At 43.7% G+C, this 18,361-nt stretch overlaps 1 protein-coding gene across 6 annotated transcripts; it reads left to right on the forward strand.

The window, feature by feature from the left end:
• The first annotated feature begins 640 nt into the window (after nucleotides 1–640).
• On the forward strand, nucleotides 641–9,883 carry PDP1 (pyruvate dehydrogenase phosphatase catalytic subunit 1). 6 transcript variants are annotated; one of them, XM_055286768.2, is made up of 3 exons: nucleotides 641–888; nucleotides 1,698–1,732; nucleotides 5,789–9,883. In XM_055286768.2, exons 2-3 carry the CDS (start codon nucleotides 1,702–1,704, stop codon nucleotides 7,444–7,446), a joined length of 1,689 nt encoding a protein of 562 aa, XP_055142743.1. In that variant the 5' UTR covers nucleotides 641–888; nucleotides 1,698–1,701; the 3' UTR covers nucleotides 7,447–9,883. The 6 variants fall into 6 exon arrangements, with proteins under 6 accessions (XP_055142743.1, XP_055142740.1, XP_055142739.1 ...); XM_055286764.2 differs by lacking the exon at nucleotides 641–888 and adding an exon at nucleotides 1,126–1,454; XM_055286765.2 differs by lacking the exon at nucleotides 1,698–1,732 and having other exon boundaries at nucleotides 750–888.
• The last annotated feature ends 8,478 nt before the right edge of the window (nucleotides 9,884–18,361 follow it).

The raw sequence follows: 18,361 nt of genomic DNA on the forward strand, positions 1-18,361 counted from the left end.
AGAGAGAATTCCCTCATCACAATTCCCTCTTGCTGCTGTCTACGCCTGCTTCCTCTCCCTGGGGAGACAGAAAACATGATGGGCGTTAATGCTCCTGAAATCTGCAACATATCAAACGAACGAAGCAACAGCTACTCTCGAGGTTCTTTGCTACGCCTTGTACCGCAGGCTGGGGTGCGCCGCAGGGAATTGAGGTTCCCGTGGGGCTGGGAGCCGCTCCCACAGCCTACCCTGGGAAGCCCGCACACAACTGAGAGGTGCAGGGGAGGCTTGGCCGCTGGGCCGGCCACCCACACCACCGCATCCCCGCAGAAGTGCCAGGGATTCGAGGAAGCCTGCACGGCAGGGGAGCAGCCCGTTCCTCTGGCCCCGCGCACGCGAAGACACTGGAGCCGGCCCAGGCGCCTCCCCTCTCCCGACCTCGCAGCCTGCTCCGCCAACGCCGCCCAGCTCCGCAGACCACCGCTCCTTAGCGCCGCGCAGCCACACCTTCCACTCGCTAGAGGGAGGGGTCACGTGAAGCGGGCCCAGGGAACCAATGGGCGGCTCGCGCCGAATGGAAGGGATTGTCTGACCCCCGTGACGTCACAAAGCTGGCGGGGAGCGCGCTCCTCTTCCGCCCCCGCCCCACCCCCGGCCGCAGCCCTCTCCGCCTCCCCGCCCACTCGTCACTGCGCAGCCAATCGGGAGGCGGGAAGCACTCCGGCCCGAACGTGCGGGCGGGGCAGGGTGGTGGCCCTGCAGGGTAGGGGAGCAGAGTGGGCCGGCCGGGGGTGAGGGCTCGCGCTCCGGGAGCTGCAGGGGGCTGCGTGGAAAGCGCGCTGAGCGGTGGCGTCGTTGTCGCCCCCTCCTCGTCGGGAAGAATCGTTTGGTCTCCTGCCGTGCCCGGTTCGTATTCCCTACTCCCTGCCACGAGCCGCCCCATCCGGGATCCTCCACCCGTCCAAAGTTGTGAGGGGGCGCCGGGCGTGCTCGCGGATCGGCGGCCGCGGGCGTGCGGAGGGCGGGACGAGCCCTGGAGCGCCAGGTGCGCGCCGGGCGTCGGGGCTGTGGGGCGGGCGCGGCGGCGCTGGGGGCCGTCGGCGGGCTGGGGACGGGGGCGGGGCCGCCGTGCAGCCCTAGCGTCTTCCGGCCCCTGCGCTCCGGCTGTCAGCACGAAGGGCGCCGCGGGGCCCGCGGCAGAGTGAGCTGTAGGGAGGCTGTAGGGCTGCGGCACTGCCTGAGGGTCTCCCTGACGCACCCCGGGTCCGGGCTGGCCCCGCTGGCAGCCTGACGCCGGCCGTCCCCTGTTCGTCTAGACTGAAACGGGCACCCGTGGGGCGGGGCCGGGCCGGGCGGGGCTGCAGTCCATGGGCTTCGCGCCTCGGCTGGATGGAGGGGCTGGCCCTCGGGGCGCGCCCCTGCTCGCGCCTGGGCCCCGCTGCCTTGGGCTTGGCTCTGCCTCCCCCAGCGGGGTGGGTTGGTTTGGTTGGCTTCCTTGTTCTCTCCACCCCTTTATCCCTCCTCCATCCTCTTCCCCCCACCTCCCGGCCCATTCACCGGGCTGGAGCGAGACCTCGCCCCTCCTCCGCTCCCGCCTCCCCGCCGCCGCCTCCTCTAATGAGCATCTCTGCCTTGCTTTCAATGGGCCGGTGCTGCTGTCGCTGCTGCTGCCCGCGCGGGTTGTGGATGTTGTCGGCTCCGTGTTGTGATGACAGGAGAATGTGTGTGTGTCCCGGGCCCAGACGAATTGGTAGGTATTCACTTAACTACCTGCGTTGGGTACCCAGGAAGGATGGTGACAGATTTTTGTGTATGGATGGTTTTAGATGGATCAGCGTGGTATTAAAGGATGAGATAGATTGGAAAAAGGGACAAAGGCGTCTTGGATTGGGATAGCTTTGATGCCTTTGTGAGTACAATTTTTCAGGTAGCGACAAAGGAAACTAATCAAACAAGTACTGGCATGGTGCTTCGTATCATTCATTTATGTAAAAAGATAGCAGGAGCTGTGAAATGGCTAGGCATTTCCAGAAAAATGTTGAAAAATCGCGGATGGTCTTTTTGTAGAGTGTTTAATGCAATCGGATTACATAAACTGGGGTTCTGACACATTAAATGATTAGCATAGCTTTTCTTTTTCATTTACATCAGAAGCTTTGCAAAGCTAAAGGGCTCCGGAGTCGGTGCCTTAATAGCATTTGCTAATTAATTTGGTCCGTGGGTCTATTGATGGAGTGGAAAAAATGTCTTGGCACAGGCTCTGTCTGCTAAGCACATCAGTAAGAATGGACGGGTCTCTTTCCTGTTTCTGGTTGCAGTGCATCTTTCTTTATTAGTCGTTGGCAAAATCAGCCAAATCTGCCTGGGATGAATATGCTGCATACAACGTGGCTGAGTCTAGATCATGGAATGGAACTTTTCCGTGAAAATTGTGATCAGGAATAACTTGCAAATTTGACACTGCTCTGTTTTACCAACAGTTGTACTTGGATGCTGTTCTTACTGCCTGATCAAGAGCCTTATACACTAATTTAACAAGCTTGTCAGCAAAAGTTATGATGTAGAGGGTTTTCTTGTTGTTGAATCAGTGGATATTCTGAAGGATATTAAGAGTTTTTCATTGCTTACTTATTTATGAAAGCATTTGAAAGTACTTTGACTCCCAAGGGTATCTGATCTGATGGAGAGAATGTATCACTTGTACCGATGCGGATAGAACGCTCATTAATCACAGCACAGTTTTCATAAATTCCAACTTCCCTAGGAATTTTGTCTTTTGAAGGCATGTTGGAAGTTGGGGCATTAGGATATAATCTCAGTCCATGTGCTAAGCCTCTGCATAACTGAAAGATAGAGTCAATAAAATTCACTCTCTCATTTTTTTGTTTTTAATCTGAAGAACTTTTGCCTTGAAGGGAAAAATGTAGTGGAGAATTCGTTTGATGTTTGAACATAAATATTATTAAAAGCACCTGCTGTGTGAATCATTAGCTTTTTGTCACTAGATTTCATTCATTTTGCAGTCAATTACAAAAGTAGAAAAGATGTCAAACCAAGCTGGGTGCAGTGGCTCACGCCTGTAATCCCAGCACTTTGGGAGGCTGAGGCGGGTGGATGGCCTGAGGTCAGGAGTTCGAGACCAACCTGACCAACATGGTGAAACCCCGTCTCTACTGAAAATACAAAATTAGCCGGGCAGGAGAATCGCTTGAACCCGGGAGGCAGAGGTTGCGACGAGCTGAGATCACGCCATTGCACTTCAGCCTGGGCAATAAGAGCAAAACTCCTCCCCCCCGCCCCCCCCCCCCCGTATAAAAAAATGTCGAAACAAAGGAATTTAAGGAAAGTGCAGGTTTCCTGGACTTGTTATTCCTTAATTAAACAATCAAACCCTGTTATGCATCTATCAACCCTCCCTCCCCCCACACACAAATAGTATTTTGAGTCAATTTACGTTCCCTACAGGCACATTTTCATTGTTTTTTTCTGTAAGATTCTTAAGTTTTAAAGAAAGAGCAAATGCAGTCATAAAATTATGAAGAAAAATTCATTAAGATTACATTAGTTTACATTTTTAATGATAGAAAACCTTTATACAAAGCACAAACTGAGTTGATACGCTTTCTGCATGCAAAGCTAAAAAGAGATACGGTTTAAGTATGGAAGCCACTGTCATGTGGCCCAACATTGAGCACATCTTCTGGCTCAGTCATATACACTTAACCTCTGGATGACTTTCAGGTATTCAGTTTGAATTGCTTTTATTTAAATGGTTACTCCTGATGGATTCCTGTTTTTCTGGAATTTCTGTTTTTCATTAGTGCATTGCAGAATGCTTTTTTAGTTACGGATTCTTATTTCCAAAATTTTAGCCATTACTTTCTGTTGCCTGATCTTGTCTTCATTTTCGTAAACAAATCCCTTCTTAGATAGTGCAGTTAAAATGATGGTACTTTCTACTACTTGCAGAAGAGAATCTGTGTGGCTGGCTTATGCCTTGCATATTACAGAAACAAACAAGAATCAGTGATTATCAGTGTTTAGTTTACTTCTCTCTACCCCGATTTATCACTTTTTCTCAAATTACTCTTCAAAAAAGGTACATGAAAATAATATATAGCTAACACTTGCTATGATATTTGTTTAGTCGTGGGAAGGAATAGTTGCTATTAACTCAGATGGTTTTATTTTCCATGTTCCCTTTTGTTTATTGCATTTGTTTAAAGTATTTCCAAAGTGTTTCTTTATAGTACAAATGACTATTTTGAAGCAGTATCTCAAGAATTCAGAGAAAATATATGTTATTGAGGAAGAAGAGGGATTTTTTTCTCGCCTAAATTATCTAGATTAATGATATATTCATTAAACTTCCCAAATAAATGCCCAGAAATTATTTTCAGTGCATATAGTGAGTGATAGGATTTTTTTTAAGTTTGTAATTATATTGCTGTACCTTTTCAATCCAAACCTTAGACTATTATTTGACTATACTGCTTCCCTGGAGCAAGTAAATACCTTTTTTTTTTTTTTTTTAATGTGAGAGAAAACATTTTTGGTCTTTTAAAATTTATTTTTAATTTACAATTGACACATAATGTTATATATTTATGGGGTACAATGTGATGTTTCAGTGCATGTATATATTGGTAGACATTGTGTAATGATCAAATCAGAGTGATTACCATATCCAAGAAAACATTTTTCTGGGGGTTAATTCTACTTTGGATCCATAGTAGATGAAAATACTTCTATGGGTTTTCCTTATAGCTGCTAAGCAGGGAACATTGTTAGTAGGTAAATTAAGTTCTAGGGCTGAAACCATTTATGTTACTAACAAAGCTTTAGAGCTGCAATACTTAAACTTTTTTTTTTTTTTTTAAATCATGAAGGACACGGTAGAATTCAACAGTGAATAAATGAAACCTGAATTTTATTTAAAAGCCTCACTTCCATAAGCATAAAGGCATGAATCCTAGAAGAGCCTTAGATAGTATCTGCTCTGTTGTGTTCCTTTACAGGTTAGAAGAGTGAGACTCAAAGATGTGAGCTGACTTTTCCAAGATTATTTGGGAGTTGGTGGCAGACCTATGCCCATTAGCCTGGCAAATTGCCACAGTGGTCTACAGAAGCAAGTTTTGCAAGACCATCTACTGGGGTACAGGAGAGAAATACTGGAATTTCTTTTTTATTTAATTATGTAGAAATTTTTCTGTATATGTTACAATGCATATTACTGTAGTCATATATGTATATGATGTACAAGTAATTCGTAAATACACGTATGTTTGGCTGCATCTTAACACCTCTGGTCATAGCCATGTGTAATCATGCCAAAAATTGACCACAGGTATATGTAAAGGGGCTTCATAAATGGAAGAAGTCCCTGTGTAAAATGGGAGATTTCAAGGCATTTTTTAAGGATAGGGAGGGAGAAGGATGATTGGTCAGGTAGACGGCTACTGCATAATGTTATATAACCTTCATCTCCTCAGCTTTCCCCAGCCAAATCTGTTGTACATTCTGCACAGTTTGTACTGCACAAAGAAGGACAAAGAAAAGAGAAAATTGAAGTTTGAGTATAGGAGCCAGGAGTTCAGTCGTGGTTCCACGAATGATTGGGAGTTGTGCCTGCCAGAATAAACCCTGTAAAAATAGTACATGATGTGTGTATAAAATGTAGTACCTTCTAGCAAAGACTTAACATGTAGATTGACTTGCTTAATATTTGTTATAAAGGCAAAGCTAGATTAAGTATCCTGAAATGTAACTCTTTTCTTTGTGTACATCTGTCTAATTTGCTGTCTAGGAATCCCAGTCAGAAGTTCCAGCCTGCCACTGTTCTCTGATGCCATGCCAGCACCAACTCAACTGTTTTTTCCTCTCATCCGTAACTGTGAACTGAGCAGGATCTATGGCACTGCATGTTACTGCCACCACAAACATCTCTGTTGTTCCTCATCATACATACCTCAGAGTCGACTGAGATACACACCTCATCCAGCATATGCTACCTTTTGCAGGCCAAAGGAGAACTGGTGGCAGTACACCCAAGGAAGGAGATATGCTTCCACACCACAGAAATTTTACCTCACACCTCCACAAGTCAATAGCATCCTTAAAGCTAATGAATACAGTTTCAAAGTGCCAGAATTTGATGGCAAAAATGTCAGTTCTATCCTTGGATTTGACAGCAATCAGCTGCCTGCAAATGCACCCATTGAGGACCGGAGAAGTGCAGCAACCTGCTTGCAGACCAGAGGGATGCTTTTGGGGGTTTTTGATGGCCATGCAGGTTGTGCTTGTTCCCAGGCAGTCAGTGAAAGACTCTTTTATTATATTGCTGTCTCTTTGTTACCCCATGAGACTTTGCTAGAGATTGAAAATGCAGTGGAGAGTGGCCGGGCACTGCTACCCATTCTCCAGTGGCACAAGCACCCCAATGATTACTTTAGTAAGGAGGCATCCAAATTGTACTTTAACAGCTTGAGGACTTACTGGCAAGAGCTTATAGACCTCAACACTGGTGAGTCAACTGATATTGATGTTAAGGAGGCTCTAATTAATGCCTTCAAGAGGCTTGATAATGACATCTCCTTGGAGGCACAAGTTGGTGATCCTAATTCCTTTCTCAACTACCTGGTGCTTCGAGTAGCATTTTCTGGAGCCACTGCTTGTGTGGCCCATGTGGATGGTGTTGACCTTCATGTGGCCAATACTGGCGATAGCAGAGCCATGCTGGGTGTGCAGGAAGAGGACGGCTCATGGTCAGCAGTCACGCTGTCTAATGACCACAATGCTCAAAATGAAAGAGAACTAGAACGGCTGAAATTGGAACATCCAAAGAGTGAGGCCAAGAGTGTCGTGAAACAGGATCGGCTGCTTGGCTTGCTGATGCCATTTAGGGCATTTGGAGATGTAAAGTTCAAATGGAGCATTGACCTTCAAAAGAGAGTGATAGAATCTGGCCCAGACCAGTTGAATGACAATGAATATACCAAGTTTATTCCTCCTAATTATCACACACCTCCTTATCTCACTGCTGAGCCAGAGGTAACTTACCACCGATTAAGGCCACAGGATAAGTTTCTGGTGTTGGCTACTGATGGGTTGTGGGAGACTATGCATAGGCAGGATGTGGTTAGGATTGTGGGTGAGTACCTAACTGGCATGCATCACCAACAGCCAATAGCTGTTGGTGGCTACAAGGTGACTCTGGGACAGATGCATGGCCTTTTAACAGAAAGGAGAACCAAAATGTCCTCGGTATTTGAGGATCAGAACGCAGCAACCCATCTCATTCGCCACGCTGTGGGCAACAACGAGTTTGGGACTGTTGATCATGAGCGCCTCTCTAAAATGCTTAGTCTTCCTGAAGAGCTTGCTCGAATGTACAGAGATGACATTACAATCATTGTAGTTCAGTTCAATTCTCATGTCGTAGGGGCATATCAAAACCAAGAATAGTGAGTGGCTCTTTCACTGGCAATTCTCAAATGATACACATTTAAAGGGCAGATTTTTTAAAAAGATACTACTGTAATAAACATTTCCAGTTGGTCGTTCTAAGCATTTATCCTTTTGATACTCTAGCTAGTCAGGTACTCCAAATTGACTGCAGCAGGGTGGCAGGGTCAGGAGAGTCTGGTTCTGCCTAGCTCAGATTTCATGGCACCTGCACTTGAAGCAAGTCACTTCTTTATCACAGGTGTCTTGAAACATTGGCTTCTTTTACCAACCTGAGAAAATTAGGATGACGTGGCAAATAAGATCTTGAATAGGCCAAAAGCAAGTATCTTACTGTGTGTAGTCTCTTGGTTAAAGTGAAGAAACAGTACTGTTCACACCTGCAGACCCCTTTCTTCACTGAGATGCCAGTGTACATGAGAACATATATTTATTGCATGATTTTCTAGGTACACAGTCTATGCATTATTCATATACATTTATTTTAGCCTGAAGTGGTTTTCAAATCCAGTTCTTCAAGCCATAAATGACCAAGATCCAAGCAATCTGAATTTGTTTTTGTGATTATTTGACTGGAATGCTTCTTAAGTGGAATAACTATACTTGTTATTCACCCGATTTCCTAATGTAATTGAAACATTTTCTATTTTGCCACACAGTTGGAGACAATAAGGGTTTTTAGTTTTATCTACTCTTCTATTGAAGTTAAATAAAGAAAAAAAGATTTTTTATTTGTATTAATGAAAAGCTTTAGTTTAAAATAAGGAGATCCAGAATAAAAAGAAGAGACTGATCTCTTCAATTATTGTCATCTGTAGCCACCAGCACATCACTCTTTTGTAATCCCCAAAGGCTTGGCATGCCATAAGTGTGTGGTGGGTAGACTGCTGCCAGGGGATCGTACTTCTTATTTAGTAGTGATAAGACTTTTCATTATTTTTGGAATTTTAAAGATGACATAAATAAAATAAGTTTAAATATCAGTTTGGGGAGTAAGATTTAATATTGCCATCAGGTATTGAGACAGGAGAAAGTTTTTGTTTTTCTCCATTTAGACATAGGTCAATTAAAATATTTGGGTTTAAAATGACTAAATGCTTTAAACATACTGTAGCTTAAGATATATGTGTTAAGATATATACATGAGAAACTTTAAAAGGTAACTACTGTGCATGCCTGATGCTTAATAGAACACTTAGTGGCATCAAATATTTGCAGCAGTCTCCATAATTATATTCATTCCCTTCTAATACTGTATCAATGTAAATGAAATAAATATATTCAAATTGGCTTTTTGGGAGCTTATTTGATATGCATCAAATGGCATTTTGTTCCTGTGTTTAATAGTGATCTGTATACAGCTGTGCACATATTTTCATCACTTATTCTAGCATCACTGTTAAAAAAATGGCTGTGATTATGTTTGATATTCACCTGGATTTTAATACAAGCCAATATCAGCTTCCCATTGTGTAATAACTTGGGTGTTTAGGAGTCTTTTCACATTTTGGGGGGATATGAACTAGATGTTCAAGGACTCCTTCTGGACTGTGGATACTGAATCAGTGTACTATTGGCTGCAGAATTTGTTTAAATTGAAAATAGACTCAGGAAGATTGCTGCTCAGAATATCATATAATGTTTATTTTTTGAGGTGTTTTTGTTCTTATTTGTGTGTGTGTGTTTTTTTTTTTTTTTTGAAGTCAGCTTGGAACTTTTTTCCCGGGCAGTATTTGGGAGAGGGAAAGGCTGTACTATATATTTATTTTTAAATGTTTTGACTGGGCCTTTTTGTTTTAATGAAATATGTGGACTGCTCTAGCAAACCCTATTTTCAGCTACTATTTGAATGTTCTTGAACACCACCACTAAAGAGTTTCATATTGTACCCCAAATAATGTCTCATCTCTATAGTACAGGGAATATGAAATTGGTTTCCCGTGGTCATGATCAAGATAGTAGTATTATTACACAAGAAACTTGGTCTGCAGTCTGGAAGCTGGTCTACTCTATAGAAATGAAAATGCAGCATGGAGTTGACATTGTGGAAATGAAAGTAATTGGGTATTAGAAATCTGAAAGTACTGTCATCTAAAAGCAATTGTGATTTTATTGTAATTGGTTGTCACTGTTATACGGTGTCTAGAATTAAAGAATACATGTAAACTTTCATGGTATTTAGCCTTTCTTAAATTTTTTTAAAATTTAAACTTTCTAACCCATGTATTCAACTTCTGTATTTATATTTAATCAGTGGTTCATGTTATATAATACACCCTTAACTAGTTAAATGGAATGTTGGTATGGTACAGAGTACCATATTGGTGAGAAAACTGTCTTATAAAAGATGTATATGTGTGAAGACATGAAAGTTTAATGTACAGAATGGTTGGAGAAATGCCCAGGGTGAATTAAAGCTTCATATCTGCTTTCTGAATGTCCTGTGTTGGTTTTTAATAACAAGATTGATTAGATGCTTCCTATGCATGGTAGATTATATTTAACTTTAAGACCCAGTAGATACATAGTACTTCAAATTTGTTAAAATTGAGGTAAAATTTTTTTTTTTTTTTTTTTTTTTTTTTGAGCTGGAGTCTCGCTCTGTCACCCAGGCTGGAGTGCGGTGGTGCAATCTCATCTTACTGCAGTCTCTGCCTCCTGGGTTCAAGCAGTTCTTCTGCCTCAGCCTCCCAAGTAGCTGGGACTACAGGTGCGTGCCACCACGCCTGGCTAATTTTTGTATTTTTAGTAGAGATGGGGTTTCACCATATTGGTCAGGCTGGTCTTGAACTCCTGACCTTGTGATCCACCCGCCTTGGCCTCCCAAAGTGTTTGGATTACAGGTGTGAGCCACCACGCCCGGCCAAAATTGAGATATAATTTAAACAAAATGCACAGATTTAAAATTTGTGATGTAACATTTGGTAACACCCCAATAAAGATATAAAACTTTTCCTTCAGGAAATTCCGTATGCCCCTTTCCAGTTAATCCCTCCCCTCATAACTATCGTTCCACTTCTCTCACTGTAATTTTGCTTCTAGAAATTTATATAAATTATACATGTACTTTTTTTTTTTTTTTCAGACAGTCTTGCTCTGTCGCCCTGGCTGGAGTGCATGATCTCAGCTCACTGCAGCCTCCACCTCCTGGGTTTGAGCAATCCTCCTGCCTCAGCCTCCCGAGTAGGTGGGACTACAAGCATGTGCCACCACACCTGGCTAACTTTTGTATTTTTGGTGGAGACGGGATTTCACCATGTTAGCCAGGCTGGTCTCAAACTCCTGACCTCAAGTGAAATGCCCACATCAGCCTCCCAAAGTACTGGGATCACAGGCATAAGCCACTGCACCTGGCCCACATATGTACTTTTTATGTTTTACTTTTGCTCAATTTTTGGAGATTCACTTATGTTGTTGATTGTATTCATAGTGTGTTCCTTATTACTGAGTAGCATTCCAGTGTTTGAATGTATCACAATTTATCCATTCTCTATTGATGGATGTTGTCAGTCTCCCCCTGCCCCCCTTTAAAGATAAATTTTAGATTAATAATTCTCAGAAATGCTGTTTGGTTAAGATGTAGCTTTAACTTTGCAAATAATGATTACAGGTAAGTTTTATGTTAAAGCTTTGATGATAGGACCCTTAATGCCCTTAAAACAAGTGGGAATTTTTCATGCTGAAAAGTTCGGTGAGATTAAGGCGTGGCTCTTTGCTATTGGCCTCTGTGTTCCTCTCCCACTGAGAGCTTTGTTGAGTTCATTAAGCTTGGTAGATGATTATGTTAATGACAAATTGAGAAAATGGCAAATTATACCTTGGTGGATGTTTTGTCTGTTTTTTAAGAGACAGAGTCTCACTCTGTCACCCAGGCTGGAGTGTAGTGGTGTGATCACAGCTTATTGCAACCTCAACCTCCTAAGCTCATCTAGCTTGGTTTTTGATGGTTTGGGTTTATCACTGCATTGGCCATAGCTATGACTAGGGATGAGAAAGGAAGAGGATGAAGTGCTGACTGTTGGGAATGGGATGACTGACTTGAGTATTTCTTCTTTCATTAAACAAAGTTAACACTGCTTAGAATGAGCTTCCATGTTCACTAGTCAAACACATACCTGAATGTGGGTTATTCGTTTGTCCTTGGGTATAGCAAGAGGATCTAGGTAACTGGTATCCTCTCTATAGGTTGACATATTTAATTCTGACTTTTTTCATAAATACTGAAGCAATAGCTATTCATTGTAGAGTTTTTCAGACCTTCAAAAGCTACGTTCTGTTAAAATTGATGCAGTGGTGCCTTTACTACCTAAACAAGCTGAATAAATGAAGACGTTTTAATGGCATCAGAATTGGCTTGTTACAGTGTGAAAATCATTTCCTCCCCTTTCAGAATGTACTTTAAAAGCCAAGCTTAATCCTATTAAATCCTGTCTGTCCAGTTCCTACGACAATGCAGTTTATAACCCTGGATTGAATCATAATGCATAGCATTGTTTTCTAAATAGCTCTCAAATTACAAGTCTTCAGAACAAATGTATTAGGAATGATGAAATTTGTATACTCCATATGCCATTAAAAATGGTTATCCATGGCCGGGCATGGTGGCTCACATCTGTAATCCCAGCACTTTGGGAGGCCAAGGCAGGCAAATCACAAGGTCAGGAGATGGAGACCATCCTGGCTAACACGGTGAAACCCCGTCTTTACTAAAAATACAAAAAATTAGCCGGGTGTGGTGGCGGGTGCCTGTAGTGGGAGGCACTTGGGAGGCTGAGGCAGGAGAATGGCATGAACCCGGGAGGCGGAGCTTGCAGGGAGCCAAGATCGCACCACTGTACTCCAGCCTGGGTGACAGAGCAACACTCTGTCTCAAAAAAAAAAAAAAAAGAAAAGAAAATGTTATCCAATGCATGTATATTAAGGTCCACACAATTTAGGCTCAGTTATTTAGCCAATATTTAGGTTCATAAATGGTCCCCATCCAACCCTTGACTCCCAGAAGCTCCCTATGCACAGAATGAGAGAAGCGTTCCTTTGAGGGTCCACCAGGAACTGTAGCTGCTATTTGTGAGTATCAGGTACCCAGCTCCAAAAGGACTGGATGTTTCATCTTGGTTTATCTTACTACCCCTACCCAAAGGCGGGTGGAGGAGACAGTTTTCCATCTAGGATCCTGCCCAAACTCATGAGTTCTCTGCTTTTCTTTCTTTTCTTTTTTTTTTTTCTTTTTGAGACAGAGCTTCACTCTTCTTGCCTAGGCTGGAGTGCAATGGTGCAATCTAGGCTCATTACAACCGCCTCCTGGGTTCAAGCGATTCTCCTGCCTCAGCCTTCCGAGTAGCTGGAATTACAGGCATGCGCCACTACACCCGGCTAATTTTGTATTTTTAGTAGACACAGGGTTTCTCCATATTGGTCAGGCTGGTCTCAAACTTCCGACTTCAGATGATCTGCCTGCCTTGGTCTCCCAAAGTGCTAGGATTACAGACGTGAGCCACTGTGCCCAGCCAGTTCTCTGCTTTTCTAAAACATACCCAGTTCACTGACTTTCTGCTTGTAACAGATGCTCAGTGCACAAATACTGAAGTGTGAGGTTAGTGATCACATTCAGCCTTTCAGAAACTTACAAACCCTGGGCACTAGCAACAAGCAGTCAAGAAGAGTCAACTAAAGATTTTATCTCATCTGTAGTGATGAACCAGATTGTCTTTTTGAAGGCCAGGAACTGTTTTATTTGCTGGCAGTGTTGCCTCAGAGACCAGCCTTCCAGCGTGAACACTGAGAAGAATGGGAAATGTGACAAGAGACCTAAGCTGGGAAAAACAGGAAAAGTGAGGGAAGGGAAAGAATGGTATTGGCAATTGCTGTAGTGATTACAGAGGCAGTAATGGGGTCAGGGAGAACCAGATCCTAATACTTTGGACCAGTGACAAGGATGAGAGCAAAGCACCGGAAAGACAGCAGTGAGCTCAATGGTAGCAAGGTAAAGGACTTTAAAAATCATTTTTGGCCGGGCACGGTGGCTCATGTCTGTAAACTCAGCGCTTATGGGAGGCTGAGGTGGGTGAATCACCTGAGGTCAGGAGTTCAAGAGCCCCCTGGCCAATGTGGCGAAACCCCATCTCTACTAAAAATACAAAAAAATTAGTTGGGCATGGTGGCGCATACCTGTAATCTCAGCTACTTGGGAGGCTGAGACAGGAGAATCACTTGAACCCGGAAGGTGGAGGCCGCAGTGAGCCAAGATTGCGCCACTGCACTCCAGCCTGGTGACAGAGCAAGACTCCGCCTCAAAAAAAAAAAAAAAAAAGGCCAGGCATGGTGGCTCACGCCTTTAATCCCAGCACTTTGGGAGGCCGAGGCGGGCAGATCACAAGGTCAGGAGATCGAGACCATCCTGGCTAACACAGTGAAACCCTGTCTCTACTAAAAATACAAAAAAATTAGCCAGGCGTGGCGGCGTGCACCTGTAGTTCCAGCTGCTGGGGAGGCTGAGACAGGAGAATGGCATGAACCCGGGAAGCGGAGCTTGCAGTGAGCTGAGATCGCACCACTGCCCTCCAGCCTGGGCCGACAGAGCAAGACTCCGTCTCAAAAAAAAAAAAAATATTTTTAAACCCTTATATGCACATATTTTATGGTAGGGCAGCAGCAATTGACATTAGCATGGCCATTTAGTCCTGGTCCATTAGATAAGCAAAAAGGAAAGTCTTTGAAACTGACCATATGGAAAGGGATCTGTGGTACCCAGAAGGATAGTTTTCTCCAAAGAACTTTGCTTAGAAATTACTTTTCTTTGCTCCAAACCTGTAGATAAGTTAAATAGCCTAATTTAGCCTGATGAAAACAGAGATGGGATCGTTAAGGCCATGGTGTCAGTAGAGACAGCTGTGAGACTGAGCAGGCCAGAGAGAATGAGGGTTATTAAAGCAGAGCCTTGTTGACCATGAAGTCAGAGCCCTGTGGCTCCGGGCATAACCAGAAAACACACTGATGTTGCAGCCATACTAATACTAACAGTAACCACAACCATTGTTTCTTGTGCACCTACTATGTGCCTGGTTCTGTGAAAAGTACACTGTGTACATTTTCTCATTTTATCCTTGTGCCAGCTAGTGTCTGGCCCTTCAATCCCTTCTCTGGCTGTCCCCGCCCTGCTCTGTGGACCAGGAAGCCAGACTCTATAGGCTGTAGCTCCCAGGGCTCATTTGCCTCCTGATTGCCATTTCAGTTCAACCAACAGGTAACACCAGCAGATGATCAGAGGGTGGGATGAGAGAGAGGCCGGGATATTTCTTCCTTATTCCCTCCATGCTGTGGGCTGCATCTCCGGCCTTAGCTGTAACCCTCACACTGTACTGCTTGTCTTCCATGATTCCAAGCCTCAGTGGGCCCAGGTAACATTATTTTCTTCCTTTGTCCTTTCAGCCTTAGGGAGGGTAATGACTTCTACTGTTGCTAGTCTCCTGGTGCCCCACCATCCTTTGTTTGTTGCTTTACCCTTGTTCAAATCTCTATAAGAAATCCATTCATTTGAAACATCTAGGGTGAAGTCAGTTTCTTGCTGAGACCTGACCAACATAAGCTTCAAAGCAAGCTGAAGTATTATATCCTCTATTTTATCCAGCACAAAGAGGCTAGGTAACACGTCCAGCATCACACACCAAACAAATTCACGTCTGTGTATTTCAAAGCCGGCATGTTTAATCAACACAGCATGCTGCCTGGCCTCTCCATGTAACCAGAATGATTCCTTTGGAATCGAGAAAGCCTGAGGCCTAAGTGGCCAATAAGCAAGGGATTCCTTGAGAAGCAGAAACCAAGATTGACATAGCCCAGCAGTTAACATAGCACACAAGGAATGGAGCCCCCCACAGATGGAAGGAGTGAGCTGGGTGCAGAAAAAACAGAATTATGGTTTTATAGGTTAGAACCAGTTGTTTCTCACTTAGCAGTGCATTGCAGTACGCAAGTACATGCTTCTTAGTGCCCCGTTTCAATTGTCCAGGCACTGAGGATACGTGTTAGGGGTGAAAGGTGGTTAAAAGGTAGGGTCTGCCTTCAAGGAGCTCACAGTTTGGAGGGAAAATTACCATTGCATAAAATAATAATTACCCTTTGGTAATTAAGGATGATTCAGATATTCAGACAAATACAAAATTTCAACAATAATCCAGAAAAAAGAGTGACTCTGTCCTGATGTGCCACAGTGACAAGGCAGGCCCTAGAGAGTCGGGGAAGTTTCATTAGAAGGGACAGTGCTTGAGCAGAGATTTTAAAGGGGAAAAAGGGTTTGCCAGGCAGAAAAGAATCCAGGGGCCAGGCTTGGTGGCTCACGCCTGTAATCCCAGCACTTTGAGAGGCCAAGGTGGGTGGATCACCTGAGGTCAGGAGTTTGAGACCAGCCTGGCCAACATGGTGAAACCTTCTCTACTAAGAATACAAAAATTAGCCAGGCGTGGTGGCATATGCCTGTAATCCTAGCTACTTGGGAGGCTGAGGCAGGAGAATCACTTAAATCCGGGAGGTGGAGCTTGCAGTGAGCCGAGATTGTGCCATTGCACCCCAGCCTGAGTGACAGAGCAAGACTGTGTCTCAACAAAAAACAAACAACAACAACAAAAAAAAAGAGAAGAATTGAGGGATGACTTTCTTGGAAGAAGGCAGAACTCGTGTTTGAAGGGCTCTGAGTGCCTTTCATATGGGTAGAACATGCACTGGCAGGGAGCTGTGGTGGGTGATGAGGTGGAAAGGTAGGAACAGCACAGAAGAGCCCTAAGCAAATACACAGTCACTCTGGAGGACTTTTGCAGCCAGCAAAACTTTAGAGACAGAACTGCTTGAGAAGGCAGAGGCCAACCAAGACAAGCATGGGATGCAAGAGTTGGTGGGGGCAGGTGTGGGAGGAAGAAGGACAAAGGAAGGTCAGCTGGACCAGTGCCAGGCTGAGATCTGGCTTCTAGCCACTCACAGGTAGGAGCGTAGACTAATTTAAGTGAGGAAGTGTTGATGGTTAAACAAGAGAACATCTGTGTGATTTGCATATTGCCATTAGTCATTCGTGGGTCTGCAGTCAAATTTAGTAACCTGGTATTTAATTCAAACATAGTCATATTTTTGTTCCCCTCAGTTCCTTGGCTACTATAGTACACTTACTGAACACTACTCAGGTATTGGGCAACTTAAAAGCCACTGAACTTGAGTAACCTACCAGCCATCCATCAAAGTCTTGGACCATGACAGCTGGATTGAATTACCAGCCACAGGCTGGTTCAGTCCAATCTAGCAAGTGTGTATTGGGTTGCTTCATTGTTTTAGGTACTAGGGATACGTGGTAACCAGCCTTCAGGATGGCTCTCAGTGACCCCTGCCTCCTGGTATTTACATCCTGTGTAGTCAATACACTCCTAGGATTGGGTTAGAGTACAGCAGATGCAATGGGATGGCCCTCCTGATATTAGATTATAAAAAGACACTGCAGCTTCTGTCTTGGACACTGCTTTGCTCTTGGATAACTAACTCTAGGAAGAGCCATGCTGTCTGCAGCCTTCTAGAGAGGCCCATGGAGAAAGGGACTGAATCCTTCTTCCAACAATCACATGAGTGAACTTGGAAGCAGGTTTTGCAGTTCCAGTGACATCTTCATGGCTGCACCCTTAGTCAACAGCATGACTGTGACCTCATGAATGACCTTGAGCTAGAAAAGCTGCTCTCAGGTTCTAAACCCTCAGAAACTGTGTGAGAAATAACTTTGTTGTTTTAGATGCTAAGATTTGAGTTAAATTTGTTACACTCTTGAGAATTTTACAGTTTGGTCACACAGACACTGATTATTTGACTGTGTCTCCAACTTGGATTACCTGGTAAACAAGATGTTCAATGACCAAATAAGTCACATATTTAAAGGTCACTTGGGTTCAAAGAAATGGAGGTAGATCTATATATACTCTCATGAAAAGACTTCTGAGACATATTTAGTAGAACAAATCAAATTGTATAATATGGTCTTTATTTATTTTTATTTTATTTTTTTTTGAGACAGTCCTGTCACCCAGGCTGGAGTGTAGTGGTGCAGTCTTGGCTCACTGCAACCTCCATCTCCCAGGTTCAAGCGATTCTCATGCCTCAGCCTCCCGAGTAGCTGCACCGCCATGCCTGGCTAATTTTTATCTTTTTAGTAGAGACAGAGCTTCACCATGTTGGCCAGGCTGGTCTTGATCTCCTGACCTCGAGTGATCGTCCTGTCCCCCCAAAGTGCTAGATTACAGGTGTGAACCACCGTGCCTGGCCTTGTGGTCTTATTTATGTTTTTTAAAAAAAGCATCTCCAGTTTTCTAGATTGTCAATGAAAGGGAATTCCACTGCGGGAGGAGCAGCTGACAAGCCAACCCATGACCCCCCGCAAATCACTTTCACTTTGGGTAATTTCTGCTAATTTGCTATTACTAGTCCTTGAGATTCTCAGCAGGTATATTTACACATTAAAATTCGATATTTGAAAACACATCTATTGAAAGCTGTTCAAAATCATTTTAGGCGAATGTTTTGTTACAGGAATTAATAGTATGGTTAGTAAATAAATGATATATAATGTAAATGTATCAGGCCTCACTGGCCTGTGACTGTAAAATAAGGTCATATGTCATTATAATTTTTTAAATTGAGGTAAGATTAGCATGCAATAAAAAGCCCAGATCTTAGAGGATTGATAAGTTCCAACAATGTCGTGCACCTATGTAACCACCATCAAAATAATATATAAGACAATTTCTTGTTTTCTTTTTTATTTACTGCTCCTTGTAGAGCAGGGCTCTCTCAACAGTGTGCCCAGAGTATCCAGGGCATTTTCATGGTCCCAGAAAGTTCCCTTGTGCCCCTTTCCAGTCACTGCATTTCCCTGCAACTGCAAACACAT

This window comes from Symphalangus syndactylus, chromosome 7, assembly GCF_028878055.3.
Source record: "Symphalangus syndactylus isolate Jambi chromosome 7, NHGRI_mSymSyn1-v2.1_pri, whole genome shotgun sequence".
NCBI lineage: Eukaryota > Metazoa > Chordata > Mammalia > Primates > Hylobatidae > Symphalangus > Symphalangus syndactylus.